The sequence below is a fragment of the Salvelinus alpinus genome, chromosome 20 (assembly GCF_045679555.1).
Source record: "Salvelinus alpinus chromosome 20, SLU_Salpinus.1, whole genome shotgun sequence".
Lineage (NCBI taxonomy): Eukaryota > Metazoa > Chordata > Actinopteri > Salmoniformes > Salmonidae > Salvelinus > Salvelinus alpinus.
In genome coordinates, this window is record NC_092105.1 from 46,625,541 (window position 1) to 46,643,382 (window position 17,842).

Genomic DNA, 17,842 nt, shown 5'->3' on the forward strand with positions numbered 1-17,842 from the left:
AGTATTTCAGTTCATGTACTTGGGAGGAGGCAGTAGCAGTCTCTAAAGTGCATGAACCAAAAATAAGGACATAGCCTAGTTGATACACACACTAGTTAGAGATATGGTAGGGCTGTCCCCGACTAAAAAAGTCTTAGTCGACCGAGAGTCGTACTGTTCTTTCGACCAATCGATAAAATACACAAATGACTTAAGAAAGAACACGATGTTCACACTGTGTTCAAAACAATGACAGCGAGTACCTGTGTGACTGGTGCACGTTGTCTCGCTCTCCTCTCTACTGCAGCGAAAAGGCATCACAGCACAGAACATGTTTATTGCGCTGTCCGTGCTGAAGCTGCAACATCATTTACGCCATGTAGTTTGTTAATGTTTCTGACTGAAAAGTTCTGTTTACGAAATCCCTAATTTGTTTTGGAAAAGAACTGCCTATTCCCTCAACCCTTGCTCTCTTTACGTGAAAAATGTAAGCGGCGCATGCCTGTGACCAATAGGGCTTGACCTATAACCTATCATAATCACTTCAATGAATTGTTTATAACAAACTCCGAACACGTGACAGCAAAATGGATGCGGCGGACGTGAAAAAGAAACTCGAAATGGTTACTCAGGAGGGAAAGGGGAAGTCATCTGCGGAAGTTGTGGAAAAACTACTGGGGATCAATAAATCCAACACACGTATAAAAGGAGGGTATAGGAGCAAGCGTTGCGTGAGGATTGTGTGTGCCAAACAGTTGCTGTTAGATTACAATATTTTAATTTTTTCTGACAATTTGGAACAGTGTACACACTAAATAAGTATACCAGAGTCTATTCTAAAAAATATATATATATATTGTAGCGACCCGCACAGACAGCTGTGTGTTATGTGTTAGGCTAGGAGGTGGTTGTGTTGTACTGACCAGTGCCCAGTGTTCGCGGGGTCCGACATGTCAATCAACCTGCTATCTGCCAATCTGCTAATCTTCCCCCAAGGTTGCTTAGCAGTTCAGACGTCTTTTTCTGTTCCGTATTGTTTGTGTCCTGTATATATATTTACACCTCTCTTCACTTATCTTTTATTTATTTTATTATCCAAGAACTCAACTACAAAAGCTTTCCTGCAAAAGCTTTCCTGCAACCCGCTTCACCAATTACTAAAAAGTAATATTTACCTCAAACTGAAAATCCATCGTGGAAGCCAGCCAGGGGCTAATTCAGAAGCTAGCCTGAAAGCTAACCAGTAGCTACTCCGATAGCTAGCCAGAAGCTAATCTGTAGCTGCCCCGAAATTAGCCGGTTTGCTGGCTAGCGTTGGTTTTCAGCTGCCCTCGTGTTGTGGTCATCAGCTATTCCTCTAGCTCGATAATCTACCGGCACTTTTGTGCAACGCGACTCGGACCGGAGCATTCCGGGACTTTTCTTCTCTCTCAGTTTCCCCGGATTCCAGCCGCAGGCTCTGGTCACTTGCACCTTGACTTCGCAGCTAGCTAGCTGCAAACCGTGTGACGATTGGCTTACGTCGACCCCGGAGCATACTCAAATCATCCTGGAGCTAGCCAGCTGAGGAGTTCCATCACCATCCGGACACGTTTCTTTTGTTGCTGCTGCAGATACGGAACCCCACCGGGCCTTCACGTCTGACTGCCGACGTTATCTGCCCGAGGGATTTATCCAACTGGCACCTCCGTCCCGACGTTACCTGAACGCTCACCTGAGGCCCGCTAATCGTTAGCTGTCTTATCGGCTGCTACCTGAATAAGCATACCGGACAACTATTATTTATTTTTATTTTTATTTTTTATTTATTTTTTTTCTCCTTGGGTCACTATATCTATTCTGCCAATTTGGATTGATCCCCTCTTCCACACGGAACCCCACTACACGGAACCCCACTAACTTACCGACGGAAACGCACGAGGTATCTACAAACAGACCTCCATCCCATGCTGCTACCGAGAGCCACATACCCGGCCAGCTGTCTGGATCGCCACGACCCCAACCAACCTCTACTCACTGGACCCTTATTGATCACCCGATTAAGCATGCCTCTCCTTAATGTAAATATGCCTTGTCCATTGCTGTTCTGGTTAATGTTTATTGGCTTATTTCACTGTAGAGATTCTAGCCCTGTTCACTATACCATATCCAACCTCTCAGTTCCACCACCCACATATGCGATGACATCACCTGGTTTCAATGATGTTTCTAGAGACAATATCTCTCTCATCATCACTCAATACCTAGGTCTACCTCCACTGTATTCACATCCTACCATACCTTTGTCTGTACATTATTCCTTTAAACTATTTTATCGCCCCCAGAAACCTCCTCTTACTCTCTGCTCCAGTAGCTCTAGGCGACCAATTCTCATAGCTTTTAGCCGTACCCTTATCCTACTCCTCCTCTGTTCCTCTGGTGATGTAGAGGTGAATCCAGGCCCTGCAGTACCTGGCTCCACTCCTATTCCCCAGGCGCTCTCTTTTGATGACTTCTGTAACCGTAATAGCCTTGGCTTCATGCATGTTAACATTAGAAGCCTCCTCCCTAAGTTTGTTTTGTTCACTGCTTTAGCACACTCTGCCAACCCGGATGTTTTAGCCGTGTCTGAATCCTGGCTTAGAAAGACCACCAAAAACTCAGATATTTTCATCCCCAATTACAAGATTTTCAGACAAGATAGAACGGCCAAAGGGGGCGGTGTTGCAATCTACTGCAAAGACTGCCTGCAGAGTTCTGTCTTACTATCCAGGTCTGTTCCCAAACAATTTGAACTTCTACTTTTAAAAATCCACCTCTCTAAAAACAAGTCTCTCACCGTTGCCGCCTGCTATAGACCACCCTCTGCCCCCAGCTGTGCTCTGGACACTATATGTGAACTGATTGCCCCCCATCTATCTTCAGAGTTCGTGCTGCTAGGCGACCTAAATTTGAACATGCTCAAAACCCCAGCCACCCTACAATCTAAGCTTGATGCCCTCAATCTCACACAAATTATCAATGAACCTACCAGGTACCACCCCAATTCCGTAAACTCGGGTACCCTCATAGATATCATCCTAACAAACTTGCCCTCCAAATACACCTCTGCTGTTTTCAACCAAGATCTCAGCGATCACTGCCTCATTGCCTGTATCCGTAATGGGTCAGCGGTCAAACGACCTCCACTCATCACTGTCAAACGCTCCCTGAAACACTTCAGCGAGCAGGCCTTTCTAATCGACCTGGCCGGGGTATCCTGGAAGGATATCGATCTCATCCCGTCAGTAGAGGATGCCTGGTCATTTTTTAAAAATGCCTTCCTCACCATCTTGAATAAGCATGCCCCATTCAAGAAATTTAGAACCAGGAACAGATATAGCCCTTGGTTCTCTCCTGACCTGACTGCCCTTAACCAACAGAAAAACATCCTATGGCGTTCTGCATTAGCATCGAACAGCCCCCGTGATATGCAACTTTTCAGGGAAGCCAGAAACCAATATACACAGGCAGTTAGAACAGCCAAGGCTAGCTTTTTCAAGCAGAAATTTGCTTCCTGCAACACAAATTCAAAAAAGTTCTGGGACACCGTAAAGTCCATGGAGAATAAGAACACCTCCTCCCAGCTTCCAACCGCTCTGAAGATAGGAAACACTGTCACCACCGACAAATCCACTATAATTGAGAATTTCAATAAGCATTTTTCCACGGCTGGCCATGCTTTCCATCTGGCTGCCCCTACCCCGGACAACAGCACTGCCCTCCCCTCTGCTACTCGCCCAAGCTTCCCCCATTTCTCTTTCTCCCAAATACAGTCAGCTGATGTCCTAAATGAGCTGCAAAATCTGGACCCTTACAAATCAGCCGGGCTAGATAATCTGGACCCTTTCTTTCTAAAACTATCTGCTGAAATTGTTGCCACCCCTATTACTAGCCTCTTCAACCTCTCTTTCGTGTCGTCCGAGATCCCCAAAGATTGGAAAGCAGCTGCGGTTATCCCCCTCTTCAAAGGGGGGGACACCCTTGACCCTAACTGCTACAGACCTATATCTATCCTACCCTGCCTTTCTAAGGTCTTCGAAAGCCAAGTCAACAAACAGATTACCGACCATTTCGAATCCCACCACACCTTCTCCGCTATGCAATCTGGTTTCAGAGCTGGTCATGGGTGCACCTCAGCCACGCTCAAGGTCATAAACGACATCGTAACCGCCATCGATAGGAAACAATACTGTGCAGCCGTATTCATTGACCTGGCCAAGGCTTTTGACTCTGTCAATCACCACATCCTCATTGGCAGACTCGACAGCCTTGGTTTCTCTAATGATTGCCTCGCCTGGTTCACCAACTACTTCTCTGATCGAGTTCAGTGTGTCAAATCGGAGGGTCTGTTGTCCGGGCCTCTGGCAGTCTCTATGGGGGTGCCACAGGGTTCAATTCTTGGACCGACTCTCTTCTCTGTATACATCAATGATGTCGCTCTTGCTGCTGGTGATTCTCTGATCCACCTCTACGCAGACGACACTATTCTGTATACTTCTGGCCCTTCTTTTGACACTGTGTTAACAACTCTCCAGGCGAGCTTCAATGCCATACAACTCTCCTTCCGTGGCCTCCAACTGCTCTTAAATACAAGTAAAACCAAATGCATGCTCTTCAACCGATCGCTGCCTGCCCCTGCCCGCCTGTCCAACATCACTACTTTGGACGGTTCTGACTTAGAATATGTGGACAACTACAAATACCTAGGTGTCTGGTTAGACTGTAAACTCTCCTTCCAGACTCACATCAAACATCTCCAATCCAAAGTCAAATCTAGAATTGGCTTCCTATTCCGCAACAAAGCATCCTTTACTCATGCTGCCAAACATACCCTTGTAAAACTGACCATCCTACCAATCCTCGACTTCGGTGATGTCATTTACAAAATAGCCTCCAAAACCCTACTCAATAAATTGGATGCAGTCTATCACAGTGCCATCCGTTTTGTCACCAAAGCCCCATATACTACCCACCACTGCGACCTGTACACTCTCGTTGGCTGGCCCTCGCTTCATACTCGTCGCCAAACCCACTGGTTCCAGGTCATCTACAAGACCCTGCTAGGTAAAGTCCCCCCTTATCTCTGCTCGCTGGTCACCATAGCAGCACCTATCTGTAGCACGCGCTCCAGCAGGTATATCTCTCTAGTCACCCCCAAAACCAATTCTTCCTTTGGACGCCTCTCCTTCCAGTTCTCTGCTGCCAATGACTGGAACGAACTACAAAAATCTCTGAAATTGGAAACACCTATCTCCCTCACTAGCTTTAAGCACCAGCTGTCAGAGCAGCTCATAGATTACTGCACCTGTACATAACCCATCTACAATTTAGCCCAAACAACTACCTCTTTACCTACTGTATTTATTTTATTAATTTATTTTGCTCCTTTGCACCCCATTATTTTCTGTCTCTACTTTGCACTTTCTTCCGCTGCAAACCAACCATTCCAGGGTTTTTTTTTTTTAGTTTTATTTTACTTGCTGTGTTGTATTCACTTCACCTCCATGGCCTTTTATATTTTTATTTATTTATTTTATTTATTTATACATATATTTGTTTGCCTTCACCTCCCTTATCTCACCTCACTTGCTCACATTGTATATAGACTTATTTTTTTTTTCACTGTATTATTGACTATATGTTTGTTTTACTCCATGTGTAACTATGTGTTGTTGTATGTGTCGAACTGCTTTGCTTTATCTTGGCCAGGTCGCAATTGTAAATGAGAACGTGTTCTCAATTTGCCTACCTGGTTAAATAAAGGTTAAATAAAATAAAAAAATCACGGGAATGCCTGGAATGTTCTGATGCTGGGCATCCTGGCGGTTGGCGGAGTGGCGTGGAGGGGGTTGGGCAGGGGGATGGAGCATGGGAGGTTAAGACCCGGTTTGGCCTTTGTTCTCTCTCTTTTTACGTCTGGGCTTCACAAGAGAAGGTCACGATTGGCTTGTGGGTTATCTGTCATTTATTTGACGTGGGCTACGGCCAAACAGTAGCCTGTGTAAAGTTGGTTTAATAAACCGTCGATTCGCAAACTCAATCCTATGTCTGGACAATTGTTCATTTATGATCTAGTCAGGTCATTACAATATATATAAAGCAGGGCTGGGCGGTATACCGGTATTGATGCAGGGACCGTTTTTTAAATTTTTATTTACCTTCTATAGCGTTATTTGAATGTTTGGTTTGTTAAATGTGATGCGCCATGTCTAATGTCAATTTTTATAGTTTACTTCGCTATCTGAGTCATCTCTCTCCGCTCTTTCTCTCCGTGCCACTTTCCACACAGACCTAGCCACGCCCCCTGTCGCTCAAGGAGCGCATTTGATGTTCCTCAACCACGAGACACTTGCATTCAATCTGCATGGTCAACGCAGCACATGCAACAATGTTGATGACAACAATGCTGTTTTCACTTTGCTTCTTAATATGAATCCACTGGCGTTCTATAATGACACGATTAGTTTGTGTTTCTTACATCAGCAAACAGCTAGTTTGTATTTTCTTATCAAGTTGCCCTGAATCTTGTGAGACGCTAATTGTTAGCTGCTAATGCTAATAGCTAGCTAATAAATGTACCGAGTCAGAGCAAACGTAGCTACCTAATACAGCCTGAAAATACCAGTGATGGTGTAGACCTAAATCAGCATGTTGTTTGTGCAACAGTATCTTCTAAATCAAGAGGAATATGCAAAGAAAGAATGTTAGCTACATGAAGTAGCTAAGAGAAAACATGCAATGTAACCAAAGCTTATAGGGTCCCCTAGGAAACACTTATCAACACTTTAGTTCCTACCCTGTCACAATAACTCCTCCCTGGCATTTTAATGTGTTGTCATCTCAAACAACACTGTATTCAAAGTTCCCACTATTATATTCTAACTACAGAATTAGAATAGTCATTCTATTTCCATGATTCAACAGTTTTGCTCTAACTGGCAAGTGTCTTCACTGACATTTTCAAGCTCTCACTGTCCGAGTCTGTAATACCAACATGTTTTAAACAGACCACCATAGTCTCTGTGCCCAAGAACACTAAGGTAACCTGCTTAAACGACTACCGACCCGTAGCACTCTCATCTGTAGCCATGAAGTACCTTGAAAGGCTGGTCATGGCTCACATCAACACCATCATCCCAGAAACCCTAGACCCAAACCAATTTGCCGCCATCTCCATTGCACTCCACACTGCTCTTTCCCACCTGGACAAAAGGAACACCTATGTGAGAATGCTATTCACTGACTACAGCTCAGTGTAAAACACCATAGTGCCTTCAAAGCTCATCACTAAGCTAAGGACCCTGAAACTAAACACCTCCCTCTACAACTGGATCCTGGACTTCTTGACAGGCCGCCCCCAGGTGGTAAGGGTAGGTAGCAACACATCCACAACACTGATCCTCAACGCAGGGGTGCGTGCTCAGTCCCCTCCTGTACTCCCTGTTCACTCATGACTGCACGACCAGGCACGACTCCAACACCATCATTACATTTGCAGATGACACAACAGTGGTAAACCTGATCACCGACAACGACGAGACAGCCTATAGGGAGATCAGAGACCTGGCCGCGTCGTGCCAGGACAACAACCTCTCCCTCAACGTGATCAAGACTAAGGAGATGAGTGTGGACTACAGGAAAAAGAGGACCGAGCACACTCCCATTCTCATCGACGGGGCTGCAGTGGAGCAGGTTGGGAGCTTCAAGTTCTATGGTGCCCACATCACCAACAAACTAACATGGTCCAAGCACACCAAGACAGTCGTGAAGAGGGCACGACATACCTATTCTCACTCAAAAAGATTTGGCATGGGTCCTCAGATCCCCAAAAGGTTCTACAGCTGCACCATCGAGAGCATCCTGGCTGGTTGCATCACTGCCTGGTATGGCAACTGCTCGGCCTCCGACCGCAAGGCACTACAGAGGGTAGTGCGAATGGCCCAGTACATCACTGGGGCCAAGCTTCCTGCCATCCAGGACCTCTATACCAGGCGGTGTCAGAGAAAGGCCTTAAAAATTGTCAAAGATTCCAGCCACCCTAGCATAGACTGTGCTCTCTGCTACCGCACAGCAAGCGGTACCGGAGTGCCAAGTCTAGTTCCAAGAGGCTTCTAAACAGCTTCTACCCCCAAGCCATAAGACTCCTTAACATCTATTCAAATGGCTACCCAGACTATTTGCAGTGTCCCCCCCCCTCTTTACACCACTGCTACTCTGTTGTCATCTATGCATAGTCACTTTAATAACTCGACCTACATGTACATACTACCTCAAATAACCGGTGCCCCCGCACATTGACTCTGTATCGGTAACCCCCCCCCCCTCCCTGTATTTGGTCTCGCTATTGTTATTTCACTGCTGCTCTTTAATTACTTGTTAATTTTATCTCTTATTCTTATCTGTATTTTTTGAAACGGCATTGTTGGTTAGGGGCTCGTAAGTAAGCATTTCACTCTAAGGTCTGCACCTGCTGTATGCATGTGACTAACATAATTTGATAATTGGCAAGTCAAATCGCAATTGCAACATTTGGTTAAAAATAAGTCCTAGATGATTTATCGTGCAGCCCTTGGTGGCAGTGTGGAAATTCTCTTAATTGAGCAGTGGTGTAAAGTACTTAAGTAAAAAATACTTACAAGTACTACTTACGTCATGTTTTTTGTTGGTATCTGTACTTTACTATTTTTTGACAACTTTTACTTCACTACATTCATAAAGAAAATACTGTACTTCTCACTCCATGCATTTTCCCTGACACCTAAAAGTACTTGTTACATTTTGAATGCTTAGCAGGACAGGATAATGGTCCAATTCACACACTTGTCAAGAGAATATCCCTGATCATCTACTACCTCTGATCTGGAGGACTCACTAAACACAAATGCTTTGTTTGTAAATTATGTCTGTCTGAGTGTGCCCCTGGCTATCCGTAAATAAAAAGAAAAAAAGTAAATTGTGCCATCTGGTTTGCTTAATATAAGGAATTTGAAATGATTTACACTTTCACCTTTTGATACTTAAGTATATTTAAAACCAAATACTTTTAGACTTTTACTCAAGTAGTATTTTACTGGGTGACTTTCACTTTTACTTGAGTCATTTTCTATTAAGGTATCTTTAACTCAAGTATGACAATTGGGAACTTTTTCCACCACTGCAATTGAGTGCAGGAAATGCAGAAATTAATAAAAGTGCTGAAATTTGTTTTGGTTGAAGTTGAATTGAACAGTATAAAGCAATCAGAATGGAGAAAGACTCATTGAAGTCACTTAGAATGTATGTGTTGCCACCCTAGGATCACCCACTACTTATAAAGCAAACGTAGAATTTGTATTATACAAAAACTAAAAATACTGTCAAATACCGTCATTGTTTTTTAAATACTGTGATATATTTTTTCCATATCGCCCAGCCCTAATATAAAGCCTTTATTACAGCAGACTAAAAACAGTAGCATGCATTTGTGAATTGCGGTTTATTTATTGTTAAGGCATTTATTCAAAATTCCCTTTGTCATTTCATTTTAAAACTAAAATGCTTGATTGCATTTCAAAGCATGAATGTCTCGTATGCTGTGTGATGGCATGAACGAATGATCCAGTAGCCTATTTATTGAAATATAGGCGTAAGTAAATTAAGACTAAACAGGGACGCGCTCTTAGGGCTACAGCTCAATGGATATTCAAGCCTACTAAACAAAGCCAACTAATGATAACGACATTACATATTATTATAATGATGATCATCATAATTGTAATAACAATAAGAAGGAGATCAAGAAAAGAGGGTATAGGAGCAAGAGCTGCGTGCATATTATGTGTGACAAAGAGGTGCTGTATTATTTTTCTGCCTGTTTGGAACAGTGTAAACACTAAATAAATAAGTAATACCAGTCTGTTCTAACAAAAAAAATTGTAACGCCTTTATTACAGCATAGCAAAGATTAAAAAACAGCCGAATCTGTGAAATTGCTTTGTCCGACATTTTACCGTTGCATGAGGCTTGGTGCTCACGGAATCAGTAGGCTATTAAAAAAAAAAACACGAAAACAGAAAACAGATTTGTCTAACTTTTGTAGATACTGTATATGTGGATGATTTATAAAGCCAGGTACATTTAACAGTTAGGCTATTGATTACAGACCTAATTAAGTTGGGGTTTCCGCTCTACTAAATTTGCTTCGACAATTAGGCTCAGGCAAGGGCTGTTTCCTCGTCTCTGCTGCTGCCTCCGCCGCATTGTTCTCAATCCCAATATGCTGGTTAACTTTACTATTATGCACATAGCAACACAGGGAAAGGCGCCAATTATACAGCGCACTGTAAATTACATTTAAGAACCGCGGACAGCGACCCTATCCATCGAGGGAGAAAGCGCATTTGTAATAAAATTGATGTGTTGCACCATTATTTTTTACATACAATTTCAGTATCACGTGTCTTAGAGTGATGGACTGTGCCATCCCTGTGGCCTCTGCAATGGATTAGTCCACTGAGACAGGTGCAAATCAGACAGGTGTCTTGTGCACCATTAAAAAATATATATATATTTTGCGACTGCTCGACTAAAGAAATGTCGGTCAACCAACAGTCTATCGACCAAACAAATGACCAGTCGACTAAAATGTGGTCAGCTCTAGGATATAGCCTAGTCTAGTTGAGACAATACCTTAAGGATATAGCCTAGTTGAGACAATACCATAAGGATATAGGCCTAGCTTAGTTGACACTACAATAAGGATGAGACATTGTCTAAAGGTGCTTTTCAATTCCATAGTTTCAATGAATAGGCTACAGCCTAGCTAGAAAGTAGGCTAGGCCTAGTTGCTTATAAAAGCCTAACTATGAAGAAGAAGAATTCTACTATGTGTACTTGGAACGTGGAAGACACAAAAACACAGGCTTAGGGCTTCATTCCACTGAACAGCCCTAGCATGTCTGGGACAGCTACCTGCCTCAACAAGCCTGTTGCACCACACTCCTAGCAGTGGACACAAACACAAACACAGGAGTGTTTCAATTCCAAATCGACCCCCTAGCCCAGGGTTCCCCAACTGGCGGCCCACAGGCCGAATTTGGCCCACGGGTGGGGTTTTTTGGTGTCCCAAGTGTTCTGAGCAAATTTGCATTCTTATTTAACATTGTCATTGTTGGACATAAAATACTAAATTAAAAACACTAGGAAATCAGCTCCAAGTGATTTTAATTTTGGAAATCTTTCCCCCAACTATTTCCACGAAAAATATAGAGACATGATCGTATACAAATGTAAGCAATGACTACGTTTTAGTCAAATATATCTGTTTGGGCTTCTTGCGGTCAATTTGCATTCTACAAATTATTTGTAATTTAAAATAAATCGGCCCAGGGCTGAATCTACTTGCTGATCCCTGCCCAAGCCCTTCGTCACTATATCTTAAAGGATTGGATAGGTGAGATAGGACAATGGACAGCCTACCTTCCTCTCTAACTCACCCTCTCTATAGTGGGGATATTCTGACATACTGCTTACACCCAATCTTCTAAAAATCTAGGCCCACTTTCTATGAAAGAGATAGAAGGTAGGGGCTAGAGATCGAGTCGGGATTGGGCAGTGGGCCTGGACTGGGTAGCTCTCTGTGAAATGCTAACTAGGCCTATCTACTAGGCTACACTGTGAATCAAGGCCAAATGCAGGCTAAATTTAGACAATGATTAGGCCTAAATATATACGAGATAAAAACTGTTTGCTGTGGATGATAAGCAAAGGACGACTCCACCCTAGTCGCAGGTACTAGTCTCAGTTGCAAGCCTTGCCTGCAACACCTAGCCTACATATGAAGCCTTTGTTTTGACCAAGAATGGACCCCTGCAAAAAAAATATTATACAGTAGCCTACATAAAATAGTGGCTCTTTCACATAGCCCCGAACACAACTTTTACAGAGGAGTGGACAAACTAGCCCTACAATAACAGTGAAATGGAACAGTTGAGTTCTAAGAATAGCATCCCACTTGTGCATGAGGTAAAAGGATGTGGAGTTCAGTTCACACATTTTGGCTATCTGAGCGTGACTCATGAGCTGTGTGGTGGTGTACTCGATTTGACTTCTGCTGGTCTGGTACTTTAGAATCTTGGCCTTCTCAGCATTTTCAAACATCTGCTTTACAAAGGAGTTAGCCTCATTCCCCATCCTCAGCTGTAGTTTCCTGTCCTCTTCCCCAGCGAGGACCAGATGCACTAGCCTAATAGCCCAAAGGGAGGGGGGAAGATAAGTGGAGAGGTATGCAGGGCAACGTACGGAGTGACGAGTTCAAGTCTTTACATGCAAGTGCTGCAGCACAGCCGCATCTCAGTTAGGCAATAACCCTAACTATAGTATTAAACATAAATCCCTGTAATTTCAAATAATCTACATCTAGGCCAAGGATATATCAAATGCATACATTAGATATTGCTCCTTAGATTTAATCATGTACATTGATAAACAATAAGTAGGCCTAACAATTAACACAAGTAACAGATGCAGAGAATTGCACTAGCAATAATTATTCAAAGACTGAGGACCGAACAAAAACATTCTTGTGTTACTGAATAAGACTCACCAAAGTGATTATTTGCTAAAACGAGGCAACTAAAATGTTGTGGTGTATTGCACAGTTCGATAATGAGGGATGAGCCTAAACCTAACTGTTCCTAATTCACTGGCTTTGAATACATCTTGGGACGTGCAATGAATATATTGGCATCCAAAAATATTGGGCATAATGCAGAAGTATGCACAATCAATGAAAAGCGTTGTAGAACTGTGAGGTCACTCTTAAGTGAAAATTCCCTTGCTTATTTACGAATTCGAATCAGTCTTTGTTATTCAGAAAAATGATTCATGTGTAGTTTCATTTGAGATATTTAAGGATCAGACTAGGGCTAAAGTGAAGAAATTAGAGAAGTTTGTTAATCAAAAAAACATGTTCAGATGCCGAAAACGACCATATATGGACTAAAAAGCGTGAATGAGGAAGTCGACAATATAGGAAGTCGCTCTGCGCGTGCTCAAAGTCGGGGATGACTTGTAGTGAGCACTGTAAAATTACTTATGAACTGTATAGCTAGTAGCTACCATTACACAGTACAAAAAAATATGCAAAGCCCATTTATAATGTCCACTCAGAGTAAGTCAGAAATGTAAAACAGTTCTATTAGAACCCCGGCAATAGGGTTAGTATTTTTTTGTATTGAAAAAGCCTTTCCGACAGAAAAACATTTTCTGATATCAAGCAATTAGCAAGCTTATAGCCATCTAGCTAACGCGTTAGCCAACTAGCGAACACAGCAAACCGCAGTCAATTACAATGAAACAGTCGTGCAATAACGACCTAACAAAACGATGAAAACATTTGTTTCGCAATGAATCGCCATGAAAGGTTACATTAATTATATTTAGCAAGCTAACTAGCAACACACCCAGTTGCTGACAGCGATGGGCTATGTCTCGGTGACACCCAAAATCTCGATGCTCCGTCTGTACAGCGTTCTAGTTTGAATAGCTTACCCTGTACCACAGTCGACAACACACGCCGGTAATCGTCCTGCCATCTCGTGTACTTCTGGTAATCACAAATGTTTGTTTTGAATTGAAAGCAGTCTGTGTCGGGTGGAGGATCTTGCAAACCGTCCACAGGAGTACGGAATCCAGAACCCGTACAGTTTTTACTTCCGCACTTGGTCTTGGACAGGCAGGTCGTCACTAGGTAACACAGCCACAAAGTCATAAACCCCGCCTCTTTCTACAATTTCTCATCTTAAAATCTGATTTTAAATCTTAACCACTCCGCCAACATTATGTCTTAACCTATGCTTTAAATAAGAACAAAAAACAAAAAAAATGTCATTAATATTTTCCGATATAGCCAATTTTGACTTTGTGGCTGCGTTATCTAGTGGAAACCGGCAGGCAGGGAGAGGCAAGATGGCTGACGCCGGGGAGCGCTTGAGCAATGCAGGCAGTGTGGTTCACAGTGGCCCCTGTGTTCGAAGGTAAAATAGAGACATAAGTGTACATGCATATAAAGTATGATTTGCACATGTCAAATATGAGTTTCACCTGTATTATCAGTTTTGTAGTCGCACACAACACTTGCAAGCACGTAAGTGATGTGTGAATAAATACAACACTTGCAAACATAACTTGATACATTATGTGAATACATTGAATAAGATTTACAAGCATGCAACTCAATTTGAGAATTAATGCAACTACTTTACTAAACTTGCAACTGGGGACTCTTCATCAGTGAATCAAAACTACATTTGCTCATGTCAAATCTGCTTGCTTTGAGTTTAGTGTCTAACCTCTGCATTCTATCTTGTCCCAGACTTCTGGTGATCAAGTTTAGCCCATGTAGTCACTGTGCTTCTGCCGCTGCATTGCTTAGGGGTTTTTAGGCTGGGTATCTGTAAACCACTTTGTGACTGTTGATAAGCGCTGTCCTGATTACCTTGAGACAATGGGCATGCATTTATAACAAGAACAGTGAGTGTTGTTTTGGTTATATATCCTTATTTTACTAATGTGAACGTTTAGCCGATCAGGAGTGGACTACATTTTAATTAAAATTATTCACGAGGATCCACCACTTTTCTAATGAATACTCCTTGTCGGAACAACAATGTTTTCTATGTATTTATCATAAATATTCCCTTTTGTCAATAACAGCTTTTACACATCATGGCATCATGCTTGACTGAAAAAATATTGAAACATGTCTTTAGACTTTATGGGGCTGATGCTGTTGCCCATTTTTCCAGTAAAATATTCACTGTCCCCCCCTACCCCTTTAATCCCTCCCTCTCAGGCTCTTGTTTGCAGACTTCCTGATTAACCTGATCCTGTGGGTGGAGGGCTTCTTGGCAGCCATCCCATTCAGCACGATGGTGGCCATCTTGGCTTTGTGGTTTGGCATGTCTGGGAACCTCACGTTCGTGGGCGCCTAGCCTACTTTGGCTTCAAGATGCCTGTGAGTTTCACCTATCAATCACGCTGTCTGTATGGATAACTCTTTCAGGTCATCTTACATCATGTGCATTTCCCCCGTAAGGTTGCAATCTCTTTCACACTGGCATAAATCAGAGAAAACATAGCATACTAAGAAGGGTTTGTCTTGATGAGTTTCTATGCTACTCTCTGTGCTCCAGGCACACAAAAATATACATTATTTACATACAGTACCAGTCAAAAGTTTGGACACCTACTAATTCAAAGGGTTTTCTTTAGTAAAAATAAACTCAGCAAAAAAAGAAATGTCCTCTCACTGTCAACTGTGTTTATTTTCAGCAAACTTAATGTGTAAATATTTGTAGGAACCCAACAAGATTCAATAACTGAGACATACACTGATCAAGATCCACAGACATGTGACAAACAGAAATTGAATAATGTGTCCCTGAACAAAGGGGGGGGGGGGGTCAAAAGTAACAGTCAGTATCTGGTATTGTCATGCTGGAGGGTCATGTCAGGATGAGCCTGCAGGAAGGGTACCACATGAGGGAGGAGGATGTCTTCCCTGTAACGCACAGCGTTGAGATTGCCTGCAATGACAACAAGCTCAGTCCAATGATGCTGTGACACACCGCCCCAGACCATGACGGACCCTCCACCTCCAAATCGATCCCGCTCCAGAGTACAGGCCTCGGTGTAACGCTCATTCCTTCGACGATAAACGCGAATCCGACCATCACACCTGGTGAGACAAAACCACGACTCGTCAGTGAAGACCATTCTTGCCAGTCCTGTCTGGTCCAGCGACGGTGGGTTTGTGCCCATAGGCGACATTGTTGCCGGTGATATCTGGTGAGGACCTGACTTACAACAGGCCTACAAGTCCTCAGTCCAGCCTTTCTCAGCCTATTGCGGACCGTTTGTGCACTGATGAGGGATTGTGCGTTCCTGCTGTAACTCGGGCAGTTGTTGTTGCCATCCTGTACCTGTCCCGCAGGTGTGATGTTCGGATGTAACGATCCTGTGCAGATGTTGTTACACGTGGTATGCCACTGTGAGGACGATCAGCTGTCCGTCCTGTCTCCCTGTAGCGCTGTCTTAGGCGTCTCACAGTACGGACATTGCAATTTATTGCCCTAGGCCACATCTGCAGTCCTTAAGCCTCCTTGCAGCATGCCTAAGGCACGTTCAAGCAGATGAGCAGGGACCCTGGGCATCTTTCTTTTGGTGTTTTTCAGAGTCCGTAGAAAGGCCTCTTTAGTGTCCTAAGTTTTCAGAGCTGTGACCTTAATTGCCTACCGTCTGTAAGCTGTTAGTGCCTTAACGACCGTTCCACAGGTGCATGTTAAATAATTGTTTATGGTTCATTGAACATGCATGGGAAACAGTGTTTAAACCCTTTACAATGAAGATCTGTGAAGTTATTTTGATTTTTTACGAATTATCTACATTGTAATTTTCTACATTGTAGAATAGTGAAGACATCAAAACTATGAAATAACACATATGGAATCATGTAGTAACCCAAAAAGTTACTTTTGAGATTCTTAAAAGTAGCCAGCCTTTGCCTTGATGACAGCTTTGCACACTCTTGGCATTCTCTCAAACAGCTTCATGAGGTAGTCACCTGGAATGCATTTAAATTAACAGGTGTGCCTTCTTAAAAGTTAATTTGAGTAATTTATTTCCTTCTTCATGCGTTTGAGCCAATCAGTTGTGTTGTGACAAGGTAGGGGAGGTATACAGAAGATTGCCCTATTTGTTAAAAGACCAAGTACATATTATGGCAAGAACAGCTCAAATAAGCAAAGACAACAACAGTCCATCATTACTTTAAGACATGAAGGTCAGTCAATGTGGAAAATTTAAAGAACTTTGGATGTTTCTACAAGTGCAGTTGTAAAAGCCATCAAGCGATATGATGCAACTGGCTCTCATGAGGACCGCCACAGGAAAGACCCAGAGTCACCTCTGCTACAGAGGATACGTTCATTAGAGTTAACTGCACCTCAGATTGCAGCCCAAATAAATGCTTCACAGAGTTCAAGTAACAGACATCTCAACATCAACTGTTCAGAGGAGACTGTGTGAATCAGGCATTCATGGTCGAATTGCTGCAAAGAAACCACTACTAAAGGACACCAATGAGAAGAAGAGACTTGCTTGGGCCAAGAAACACGAGCAATGGACATTAGACCAGTGGAAAATCCAAATTTTAGATTTTTGGTTCCAACCGCCGTGTCTTTGTGAGACGCAGAGTAGGTGAACGGATGATCCGATCCCCGCATGTATGGTTCCCACCGTGAAGCATAAAGGAGGAGGTGTGATGGTGCTTTGCTGGTGACACTGTCTGTGATTTATTTAGAATTCAAGGCACACTTAACCAGCATGGCTACCACAGCATTCTGCAGCGATACGCAATACCATCTGGTTTGCGCTTAGAGGGACTATTATTTGTTTTTCAACAGGACAATGACCCAACACCTCCAGTCTGTGTAAGGTCTATTTGACCAAGAAGGAGAGTGATGGTGTGCTGCATCAGATGACCTGACCTCTACAATGACCCGACCTCAATCCAATTGAGATTGTTTGGGATGAGTTGGACCGCAGAGTGAAGGAAATGCAGCCAACAAGTGCTCAGCATATGTGGGAACTCCTTCAAGATGGTTGAGAGAATGCGAAAAGCTGCCAAAGGCAAAGGGTGGCAACTTTGAAGAATCTCAAATATAAAATATATTTTGATTTGTTAAACACTTTTTTTGGCACCTAAATGACTCTATGAAAAACAAGATTCTCTGGTCTGATAAAACCTAGATTGAACTCTTTGGTCTGAATGTCAAGCGTCACGTCTGGAGGAATCCTGGCA

General features: G+C 43.0%; 1 protein-coding gene across 1 annotated transcript in view; it reads right to left on the reverse strand.

Annotated features, from left to right (window-relative positions):
* LOC139547004 (actin-related protein 3-like) overlaps window positions 1-13,724 on the reverse strand; it is a 35,241-nt gene extending 21,517 nt beyond the window's left edge. Inside the window, exon 1 of the mRNA XM_071356030.1 lies at window positions 13,531-13,724. Within this exon, the coding sequence (XP_071212131.1) occupies window positions 13,531-13,574 (44 nt within the window). The 5' untranslated portion in view covers window positions 13,575-13,724. The remainder of the gene's footprint in view (window positions 1-13,530) is intronic.
* Window positions 13,725-17,842: the final 4,118 nt, after the last annotated feature.